We start from the raw sequence: 12,447 nt of genomic DNA on the forward strand, positions 1-12,447 counted from the left end.
ATCTACTAGAACCAAGAATAAGCTAATTTTAAAAACTTGTTAAAAAAGGATTTTCCTAAAGGCTCTGTGAATAGGTCTTCCAGATAAATTCAATTTATTATACAAAGACTTTCTATGCTTTGCAGTGTACAAGTTCTGGAGACATTTTACCACATCTGTACAAAGTATTAAATTTAAGTATTTACACAAATGTTAAAGTTAGCAACTGACTGCTAGAAAAAAGCTTCAAGAATTTTCTCTTAAAAATTTATTGTAAATGCTCAAAATGTATTTCAAATAGGTTTATGTGTGAAATGCTTTCCAGGGGCACCTGGGTGGCTCAGTCAGCTAAGCATCTGACTCTTGATTTCAACTCAGGTCATGATCTCAAGGTTCGTGGGATGGGGTCCCGCACTGGGCTCTGCGCTGACAGTGCAGAGTCTGCTTGGGATTCTCTCTCCCTCGCTCTCTGCCCCTCTCCTGCATGCGCGTGCTCTCTCTCTCAAAATAAACAAACATTTAATAGGAAAAAAAAAAAGAAATGCTTTCTAAGATACTGTCATTTCCCTATTCCTACTTGTTAAAATAGTACATTTGTCAAAATAGTTCAGGTCCTGATGAAAAATAATGGCATCAATTCTGTTTTCTTAAGGTAATACTGTAACATATTTATAGCTATGGTTAGATACTAAATTATTTAAAGCTTGTTTATTCTGAGAGAGTGAGCATGCACAAACAAGCAGGGGAGGGGCAGAGAGAGAGGGAGAGAGAGAATCCCAAGAAGGATCCACTCAGTGCAGAGCCCACAACCATGAGATCTTGACCTGAGCCAATATCAAGAGTTGGACACTTAACCAACTGAGCCACACAGATGCACCTACAGATACCAAATTTAAAAATATTATTTCCCTTTATAAAAACAAAGAACTCATACAACCCAGCAGAAAAAAAAACCCAAGCAACTCAACTGAAAAATGGGCAAAGGATTTGAATAGTTATTTCTCCAAAGAAGAAACACAAAAGGCCAACCAATGCTCGACATCAGTGGACACAGTGACCGTTAGGGAAATACAAATTAAAACCACAGTGCCATGTGACTCCCGTTATAACAGCCATCATCAAAGAGAGAAAAGATAACAAATGCTGGTGTGCATGTGGAGACAGGGGAGCCCTCCTGCGCTGCTGGTGGGAGTGTAAATCAGTGCAGCCACGAAACAGTATGGAGGATGCTCAAAGGATTAAAAACAGAACTGCCATACCACCCAGTAAGTCCACTCATGAGGGTGTACACAAAGGAAATGAAAACAATAACTTAATGTTGACACCCCAATGTACACGGCTGAATTATTTATAGGAGCCAAGATATGGAAACAACCTAACACTCCATTGACAGATGGACGAAGAACTTGCAGTATATATACAACGAAACCTGATTCAGCCATAAAGAACCAGGGGGAATCCTGCGACAACATCAGTGGACCCTGAAGGTGTAATGCTAAGTGAAATAAATCAGAAAAAGACAAATACTGTATGACCTCACTTCTATGTGGACTCTAAGAAAAAAAAAAAAAGACACCAAACTCCTAGAAAAAAAAGACATCAGACCCGTGCTTACCAGAGGTGGGGCTGGGGCAGGGCATTGGAGGAAGGTGGTCAAAAGGCACAAACATCCAGTAATAAGTAAGTACTGGGGATGTAATGTACAACATGAGGACTACAGCCAAGGCTGCTGTACGATGTACAGGAAATGTGTTACGGCAGTTAATCCTAACAGTTCTCATCACAAAATAAACTGTTTGCCCTTTATTATTTTCTTCTTTTTTTCTGGCATCTACATGAGAAGCTGGGTGCTAGCTGAACCTATTCTGGTAATCATTTCACATAAATGTAAATCAAACCATAATGCTGTATGCCTTAAACTCACAAAGTGATGCACGTCAATTATTTCTCAATAAAACTGGAAAAAATATTCTTTTGCTTTAGAAATCAAAAGCACTGTACATTTTTTAAAAAGAAAGCATATTTTGGGGGTGCCTGGGTGGCTCAGTCAGTTGAATGTCTGACTCTTGATTATGGCTCAGGTCATGATCGCAGAGTTCATGAGTTTGGGTCCTGCATCAGTGGTATTGCTTAGGATTTCTTTCTCTCTCTGCCCCTCCCCAGCTCTCTCTCACTCTCTCAAAAATAAACTTAAAAAAACAAAACAAAACATATTTTGCATGAAAATACAGGTAAGTGAGAATGTGAGGAAATATTTCTGCTTGCTTCAGGTACAAAAGTCTGATTTCATGAGCCCCATATTTATTATTTTCATTCAAGTACATATTCTGACTATAGCAGTTTTATTAATGGAGATGAGCTGAAGAGATTCTAAACTAATAATAAAAACCATGGTTCTACTGCAATGCTATAAAAACAATCATTCCTTGTATCTAGTTTCATATATTTATAGCTAATATTTTATTAACTTACTCATCCATAATGCTCTGAATTATTTATAACAAACTTTCAAACTGACTTTTGGGAAGGCTGTCAATAGAGTAATTTTGCTACAGGTGAAAACATAATGGGGAGGGGCAGGCAGGCCTGGAGAATAACGCTAGAGGTGGGAGAGGAGCCAGATCTCAGGAGGGCCCTTGTGGGCCATGCGGAAGAACCCACTCAGGGAGCTAAGAGTCTCTGGATGATTTTAATGGATTTAAGAGTCCAGATTAGATGTTCTCAACCTTTTTTAAAAAAATATATATACTGATGTCTACATTTTTTTTCTGTTTATTTTTGAGAGAGAGAGACAGAGCATGGGTGGGGGAGGGGCACAGAGAGAGAGAGAGAGAGAGAGAGAGAGAGAGAAAGAGAGAAAGAAAGAGAGAGAGGGAGGGAGGGAGAGAGAGAAAGAGAGAAAGAGGGAGAGAGACACAGAATCCAAGCTGTCAGCACAGAGTCTGGTGCGGGGTGAGATCATGACCTGAGCCGGAAGTTGGACGCTTAACTGACTGAGCCACTGAGCCACCCAGGCGCCCTGTTCTTAACCTTTTTTGCATGAGAGATGCTTTGAGAGTCTGAGGAAAGCTGTGGCCTTTCCCCTGTCATTTAAGCACGTGTACACGCACGCACGCACAGTGTCAACGTGAGGAGGACTAGACCAGAAGCAGGAAGACTATGATACTAAGACTGTTGCAGAACTGTAGGCCTGAACCTGGCCTGGGGCCACTCAAGCTTTGAGGTGGGGTGGGGCACAGAGACCAGGCTCAGTTGGCAGGCTGGGTCTGAGGGGCCTGTAGGTGGCATCTGAGGAGTAACTGAGCAGGCTGTTTTATATCAGAGTATGCAGCTTAGAATGAAATCTGTCTAGGTTTGGGAAATGGCAGAATTATCTACATTTTTTTAAAAAATGTCATTACTAATAAAGATTATTCGTTATTTCTAAAGAACCCATTTGAAAGTACAATTGACCCTTGAACAATGTAGCAGTTATGGCCACTGACACCCCGTGCGGTCAAAACTCTACATAGAAGTTAGACTCTCATAAAAGTTAGCTACGGACAGCCTACTGTTGACAGGAAAGCCTCATAGGTAACACAGTCAGTGAACACATACTCTGTATGTCCTACATATTATGTATTATATTCTTCTAATCAAGGAAGCTCAAGAAAAGGAAATGTTATTAATAAAATAACAAAAAGGGGAGCACCTAGGTGGCTCAGTTGGTTAGGCGTCCAGCTCAGGTCAGGATCTTGCGGTCATGCAATTGAGCCCCGAGTCGGGCTTCTCACTGAGTGGAACCCACTTGAGATTCCCTCCCTCCCTCTCTCTCTCTGTCTCCCCCACCTCCCCTGCCTGCTCTCGCACATGCACGCTCTCTCAAAATAAACAAGAGTAATAATAAAAAGAAAATACATTTACAATACTGTGCAATATTTATTGAAAAATTCCATTTATAAGTGGACAGGTGCAGTTCAAACCCGTGTGGTTCAAGGATCAACTGTACCTACTAAATACAAGCATCTTTTTGTTCGTTACTTCGTCATTCCTGAGTTTGGAAAACGATAAATATCACATTGTCTGAATCTATGTGGCTCTTGAGTTTTAGACAATGAATGGCAAGAGTTTGAATAGCAAAATATTCTTCTAAAAACAATAACCTGAATCTGCTAAAATTCAGAAAACAGTTTGGACAGTGAGGGACACCTAACTTCAGGATTAGAGATTTTTGATTTAGTGCCTTCTGAACAGAAATAAGAACCGGTTCCCTTATGGATTTAGGCATTTATTCTACTTAGCTCTAGTGACAGCTAGATTCTGGACGGACCAAATGATCCTCTATTACTGACAGGGCCAATTCAGACCATCTGCCTTACTGCCTCAAACGAAAGAAAAGTTCGGTAAATGAAATGGAAAAAAAGACAAACAATACCAACACACCTTGATAACCCAAACTTTCCTTTATGCCCCTCAACATGATACATCTTCACCCAAACTTAAACAATTTACCTTTTTAAAAACTATTATTTAAGTTTACAACTGTGGCTAAATTTTCTATCTTATGCCCTTTCTGACAACGACGCCTGAAGATCTATCTACTCAAGAAACAAACAAAAGTAAAATTGTTCTAGAGCCCTATACACAATTACCTGGATGACTATCTGGCCACTTGGCAAATCCTCCCACGAGCCGATCTTGAGTTGACAAGATGTAATTTCTATTTTTCTCAAAGTTAGTGTACTGAAAAATTTTCAGAAGCTGAAATGACAGGACAAACATACATTTACTGCATGCAACTTCCATATTGACCTTGGCTCAATTTTCAGATACACATCAATTAAATACACTTTTGTTTAGCTAAGGCTCTTAAAGCAGGCCTCTGGAGACTTGAGCACTTAGAATCAGTTAACCACATTATCATTTTTATCATCTGATCACTACTCTCCTTTCCTTGACCTACTCACGATTTACATTTTCTGAATCACACCCAATTCATCTCTTTGCATCACATTCAGCTAGGTTCAAGTCACAACTTTCCCAATCTGCTCAACTTAATCAGTCATAAAAAAATATTTTTTTCATGTTTATTTTTGAGAGAGGGAGGGAGGGAGGGAAAGGGAGAGAGAGGAAGGGGCAGAGAGACCGGCAGGGCGGGGGTGGGGGTGGGGGTGGGGGTGGGGTGAGGGTAGAGGATCCCAAGCAGGCTCCAGGCTGAGAGCAGCAAGCTAGATGCGGAGCTTGAACCTATGAACCACGAGATTAGGATCCCCACCAAATGTAGATGCTCAACTGACTGAGCCACCCAGGCGCCCCTTAATCAGTCATCTTAAAAAGTGCAATTTTATGTACCCATATTTTAATTCTTATGATAGGCTTTTACAATTCTTATGGTAGGCTCTTTGTTATATACTGGTAGTAACTTAAACCAAAAATATTTCAAAAAAGAGCAACAGAAATTATTAACCAGGTGCTATGGACAGTTTTGAGAGTAGTAAAAAATTAAAGCTCTGTAATCAGGAAGTGTAATTTTAGCATCAAAAAAACTATGTAGCTTGGGGCACCTGGGTGGCTCAGTAGGTTAAGTGTCCCACTTCGGCTCGGGTCATGATCTTGCGGTTCGCAGGTTCGAGTCCCATGACGGGCTCTGCTGACAGCTCAGAGCCTGGGGCCTGCTTCAGATTCTGTGTCTCCGTCTCTCTCTGCCCCTCGCTTCCTCACACTGTCTGTCTCTCTCTCAAAAATAAATAAACGTTAAAAAAAAAAAAACAAAAACAACTATGTAGCTTTAAGTTTTAGGACATGTATTTGTGATCTCTCTCAAGATCCCATTAAATAGAAAAAAAAGAATAAATCAAACCATGAATGGGGTGGGGGTGGAGTAGTAGCAAGGGAGTTCAAAAAACTTCTGTAAGACACAAAGCAGCTGAAAGTATGTTAATAAATCAGAGAGCCATACAAGATATTAGTGATTAAAGCAGCATTATTTCTCAAAAAAAGAAAAACAAAGCCTAGAACAATTATGATACAAATAAGAAACATACTTATTCACTCTTTTAACTTAGTTAATACAATGTAAGGAAAAAGACTATACAATCCACCAACTAGGGCTGGGTGGTTCAGCTGGCTGAGTGTCACACTTCAATTCAGCTTATGATCTCATGGTTCTTGAGTTCAAGCTCCACATTGGGCTGGGCTCACTGCTGTCAGCACAGAGCCACTTCGGATCCTCTGTCCTCCCCCCACCCCCCCCCCCCCGCCACGCTTTCCCCACTTGCGCTTGTATGCGCTCATGCACACGCTCTCTCTCAAAAGTAAACATTAAAAAAGAAATCCACCAGCTAGAAACATTTTCCATCAAGTGGCATATAGGTCATTACATAAAAAGAAGAAACTATATAATCTTAACATTGTACTTGGTTCAGCAATAAACAATATTTACATGGTCACAGTAAGTGCTGATTCTTGGTTTTCTAATTTTATTTTATTTTTTTAAGTTTATTTATTTATTTTGAGAGAGAGGAGAGGGAGAGAGAGAGAGAGAGAGAGAGAGAGAGAGAGAGTCAGTCAGTCAGAGAGAGAGAGAATCCCAAGCAGGCTCCATGCTGTCAAGTGCAAGAGCCCCACATGGGGGCTTGAACCCATGAACCATGAGATCATGAACTGAGCTGAAATCAAAAGTTGGGGACACTGAACAGACTGGGCCATCCCTTTAGTTTTCAAATTTTGTAATCAACCTACAGGCAAAACATAAAATATGTGATTATTGTTGCTGAATAAAATATGTTACTTGACATTATAAAAATAAAGGTACTATGACAGAATTAAAAGGTGCAAAGAGGAAAAGGTTCAGAACTAAAAAATAAATAACCAGTAACAATTTGTTTTAAAGAAGGAAGGCTAAATCTTCATTTTTCATGTGAGGAATCAAAGATAATGTCTAAAGACAAGTCAAGAAATCAGTTAAAGTTAAAGCTGGGGCACCTGGGTGACTCAGTCGGTTAAGCGTCCGACTTTGGCTCAGGTCATGATCTCTCAGTTTGGGGGTTCAAGCCCCACGTCGGGCTCTGTGCTGACAGCTTGGAGCCTGGAGCCTGCTTCAGATTCTGTGTCTCCCTCTCTCTGACCCTCCCCCATTCATGTTCTGTCTCTGTCTCAAAAATAAACAATAAAAAAAATTTTTTTTAAAAAATCAGTTAAAGCTATGGTGATATCCGTAAGAATTAAAAAATTTAAAGATGCTTAAAAATGGTTGCTTTCAGAAAGTTGTCAAAGACTGTACCAAGGTCATATCCAAGAGACTCAGCCAACATGAAGGAGCTTTCAACTGGCTAAAAATGGTACAATCTGAGCGTCAAAAAGAACAATGTATTAGATTAAAACATAAAATATGTTGGGGGGCGTGGGTGGCTCAGTCGGTTGAGCATCCTACTCTTGATTTCGGCTCAGGTCATCATCCCAGGGTTGTGGGATCGAGCACCACATCAGGAATTGTGCTGAGCATTGAGCCTACTTGGGATTCATATTCTCTCTCTTTTTCTGTCTCTCTCTCTCTCTCCCCCCCTCCATCTTTTCCTCTCTCTCCCCCTCCCTCCCTCCCTCTCTTTGCCCCTCTCCCCACTTGCGCTCTTGTTAAACATTAACAACATAAAATATGTTAACCCCAATGGCTGTAAAAATGATTCTGTAAAAAAAAAAACCAAAAAACTAGGGGCGCCTGGGTGGCTCAGTTGGTTAAGTGTCCAACTTCAGTTCAGTCGTGATCTCACACCTCGTGGGTTCGAGCCCTACATCGGGCTCTGTGCTGACAGCTTGGAGCCTGGAGCCCGCTTCATGTTCTATGTCTCCCTGTCTCTCTGCCCCTCCCCTGCTCATGCTGTCTCTGTCTCTCAAAAATAAATAAACATTAAAAAAAGAAAATTAAAAAAAAATGGTGAGGTTTTTTTATACACCAGCAACAAACAATCCAAAAAGAAATTATGAAATCAATTCTATTTACAATGACATATAAAATAATTCAATATTTGGGACTAAACTGATCAAGGACTACAAAATACTGCTGAAAGAAATGAAAGATCTAAGTAAATGGATGCTCACTAAAGGAGGATTTAACACTGTTAAAAGTCAATACTACCAAAAATGATCTTCAGATTCAATGCAATATTTATCAAAATGTCAATAGCCTTTTTGGTAAGAAACGGAAAAGCCAGTTCTCAAATTCATTACGAGAATGCAAGGTGCCCTGTATTCAGGGCCCAAACAACACTGAAAAAGAATAAAGTTGAAGGACTCATACTTTCTGGCTCTGAATTTTACTACAAAGCTGCAATAATTAAAACAGGAGGAGGGGCGCCTGGGTGGCTCAGTCACGGTCCGTGAGTTCGAGCCCCGCGTCGGGCTCTGTGCTGACAGCTCAGAGCCTGGAGCCTGCTTCAGATTCTGTGTCTCCCTCTCTCTCTGACCCTCCCCTGTTCATGCTCTGTCTCTCTCTGTCTCAAAAATAAACATTAAAAAATTTAAAAAAATAAAAAAATTAAAAAAAATAAAACAGGAGGAGACTGGAGTAGGGACACACAGACCAAAGGAACAGAGAACCCACAAAAAAAACAAAAACAAAGCGAAACCAAAAAAACCACATGCATATGCTCAGCTGATTTTCAACAAGGGTCCTAAGGCCATTTAATGGGACAAAGAACAGTCTTTTCAACAAATAGTCCTGGAAAAGCTGGATACCCACCTGTAAAATAATGAAGTTGAGCTCTCATTTTTATACCATATACAAAAATTAACTCAAAATGCATCAGACCTAAAACTCAAGGCTGAAACTATAAAACTCTTGGAAGAAAATACTGGGGAAAATCTTTATGACATTGGCTTTGGCAGTGACTTCATAGATAGGACAACCAAAACCACAGGCAACACAAGAAAAAAACAGATAAACTGGACTTCATCAAAATTAGAAACTTTTATACATCAAAGAACATCAACAAAGTTACAAGCAACCACAGAAGAGGAAAAAAATAGGTGTATATCACAGAACTTGATAAGGCATTAATATCCAGAATACCTGAAGAACCCCTACAACCCATCAACAAAAAACCTAACAACATGATTAAAAAATGGACAAAGTCCCTGAATAAAAATTTTGCCAAAGACACACGAATGGCCCATAAGCACATCAAAAGAGGCTCAGTATCACTAATCATTAGGGAAATGCAAATCAAAACCACAATGAGATGCCACTTCACACCCACTGGTGTGGCCACTATAAAAACCAAAACCAAACAGAAAAATCAAGCGTTATTGATCATATAGAGAAACTGGAACCCTCATATACCGCTAGCAGGAATGTAACATGGTGCACACCCTCACTGTGGGAAACAGTATAGCAGTTCCTCAAAAAGTTAAACATAGAACTATCATAAGATCCAGCAATTCCATTCCTAATATCCAAAAGAAATGAAAGAAGAAAGTCAGTTATTTGTACACCAATGTCCAGAGCTGCCTTATTCACAAGAGCTAAAATGTGGAAATGAGCCATGTCCATCAACAGATGAATGGATAAACTATGGTATAAACATACAACAGCATATTAATCAGCCATACAAAGGATTAAATTTTGATATATGCTACAACATGGATGGATCCTGAGAGCATTATGCTAAGTGAAATAAGCCAGACACAGAAGGGCACATATTGTGTGATGCCACTTATACAATGTCCCAAGAATAGGCAAATTCATAGAAAGTAGAACAGAGGTCACCAGGGGCTAGGGGAAGGAGCGAGTACAGAGTTTATACTGAGGATAACCAAAGTTTTGGGTATAGACAGTGGTGAGGGTTCCATAACACTGTGAATGTATACCTAATACCACCAGATTGTATTCTTACAAATAGTTAAACTGATAAATATTATATTACGTATAGTACGCCACCATAAAAGAAAAAAAAAACGCTGATGGGGAACTTTATGGTGGATAAATCAGGTTTGACGATTCTGGAGCACTTTGATCACAAGGAGATAAACAGAAATTATGTGCCTCTTGACGTGATGATGCAATAGGAAATATACATAATCACTGACTACTTAATGATTTCATGGAATTGTGGTTGATTTTTAAGATGTGATAATGACACCATAGTTCTGTTTCTTAGAAAGTTATTTCTAGTTAGGAATTACACTGAAAATTTTCCAGATAATATGAAAAATGGTATCTGGAATCTGCCCTAAAATAATACAGTGATGGGGAGGGAAGGGAGCTGGAATATGGATAAGACTGGCTGGCTTTGTGACAAAAGCTGATGAGTCTAGCTGTGGACACGCAGGGGTTCATTACACTGTTCTACTTTTGAATATGTTTGAAATTTTCCCTAATTAAAATCAAAGGGGTACACTTGAGGAATGGCAATAGAAGTGAGGAGAGAGAGGGAGATATACTTAGTTTTATATCATTCTGTTTTCAGGATTTCAGAATTTTAGAAAATAGGGTATTACATAAAAGATGAATGGACTTTTGTTAGATTTCAGAGTATCAGAATTAAACTATATATTTTAAAAGTGAAAGGCAACTTCAAGATAGAGAAAACTTGTGGGTACTTAGTGGCTCATAACCTTATGGCATTAGGTACGACAAAAGGTAAGAGATGGAGAAAAATGTCAATCCGTTGGGGTTAGGCAAACAAACTGATAAAAAACTAAAAATCACAAATAGTTTTTAAAGAAATGACCCATGGTTTATCTTTTCAGATTAATAACTTCCCATAAAGCCTTTATTGGGATCACGTTCAGACACAGCCCTACTCTAGAGAGACCACTGGTCATTTATGGTAACCAGTTTCTTACGACCTTATACCTTGTACCTTACACTTCTTTACTACGTTCTAGGCCACTTAAGTTTTATAAGAATGGAAATTTTCAAGAAGCACAACAGGTAACTGAACTCTATGGAAAAACCATACATAGAGTAGCTTTGCCTGAGCAGAAAAAATGAAGCGGCCTGAATGTAGCAGTATTTAAAAAAATTTTTTTTTAACATTTATTTATTTTTGAGACAGAGAGAGAGCATGAACGGGGGAGGGTCACAGAGAGAGGGAGACACAGAATCTGGAACAGGCTCCAGGCTCTGAGCTGTCAGCACAGAGCCTGACACGACTCTCGAACTCACGGACCGCGAGATCATGACCTGAGTCAAAGTCGGACACTTAACCGACTGAGCCACCCAGGCGTCCCAGAATGTAGCAGTATTTAATGAACATGACAAAGACCAAACCTTCTAGAGCACAGTTTACATCAACACATAGCACAGGTTTCTCAATTTGACTTTTTTTCTCTTACCTTTAGAGTTGCTCCTACCCAAAAAGAGTAACAGGTGTCTACGGGCTTATTAGGTCTTCCATGATAACCATTTTGTTGCCTCATTATACACCACCTCTTTATCCGGTTCAATTCTTTTTCTGAAAAAACTTCTTCTAGTTTACCCATCAGACACAGTGATGCAATGCCACAAAAAGTCGATCCTCCTGTTAATTGAAACCACACAATACTTCAAACTTCAAACTAGATACCCAGGAAAATAGTATAAAATGGCCAGAGGAAAAAAAAAATAGTGGTTACAGAATTCTAGAAGACAGATACGAGTAAATTTAGAAGACAATTAATTACACCTTTAAAATAACCACAAAGCACTGAAGTCTTCAATATTAATTTGAAGAAACAGAAAATAACTGAAAATAATATGTAGCTGTAAGAAATACTCTACTTATGAAAAACAAAAGACTTGGGAGGGTAAGGAACACGTTCAAAATTACACGGTTTAATGGAAGGGCTGAAACTCAAACCTAGGTCAACTCCTCCCTGTCCAGGTCTCTGTCACCCAAGTCTGATTTAATTCCTCTGAAGATGGCCCAATGCTCATGAACCGTGGTGCCACTTGCCTGAGACTACGGACTAATTATGACATATAGCACAGACAAGCTAGAAGCGGATATGCAGAAAGACCTACTCAGCTTAAAACATTTAAGGAAGGAAAGTCTGAGCGAGGGTGCTGGGGGTGGGGCGAGGAGAAAAGCCTATCAGGAAAGACATGCACAGTGAGTCCCATTCACTGTGGTAGATTGAAGGACGCACCCCAAAGAGAGACACGTCCAGGCCCTGATGCCTGGACCACGTCAATGTTACCTCCTATGGCAAGAAGGACTTTGCAAATGTGATCACAGATCTCTCGTTGGAGGGATTGTCTTGGACTATCTAGGAGGGCCCTAAATGCAACCACAGTGTCCTTATGAAGCGGGGCAGAGGGAGATTAAACTACAGAGGAGGCACTGTGACTATGGACTGACTTGGCAACACATGTGGGGACACCGGCAGCCACCAGAAGCTGGCAGAAGCAAAGGAAGAGATTCTCCCTTGGTGTCTCCAGAAGGAACCAGCCCTGTCAACATCTTGATTTTAGCCCTGTAAAGTGCAGTTCAGACTTGTCTTCCAGAACTG

At 40.0% G+C, this 12,447-nt stretch overlaps 1 protein-coding gene across 1 annotated transcript in view; it reads right to left on the reverse strand.

The window, feature by feature from the left end:
* The window catches only part of PGGT1B (protein geranylgeranyltransferase type I subunit beta), a 65,307-nt gene that overhangs the window by 5,636 nt on the left and 47,224 nt on the right, over positions 1-12,447 (reverse strand). Inside the window, exons 7-8 of the mRNA XM_042933329.1 lie at positions 11,293-11,477; positions 4,611-4,719 (exon numbers count right to left, since the gene is read on the reverse strand). Of these exons, the coding sequence (XP_042789263.1) occupies positions 4,611-4,719; positions 11,293-11,477 (294 nt within the window). The remainder of the gene's footprint in view (positions 1-4,610; positions 4,720-11,292; positions 11,478-12,447) is intronic.

The sequence above is a fragment of the Panthera leo genome, chromosome A1 (genome assembly GCF_018350215.1).
Source record: "Panthera leo isolate Ple1 chromosome A1, P.leo_Ple1_pat1.1, whole genome shotgun sequence".
NCBI lineage: Eukaryota > Metazoa > Chordata > Mammalia > Carnivora > Felidae > Panthera > Panthera leo.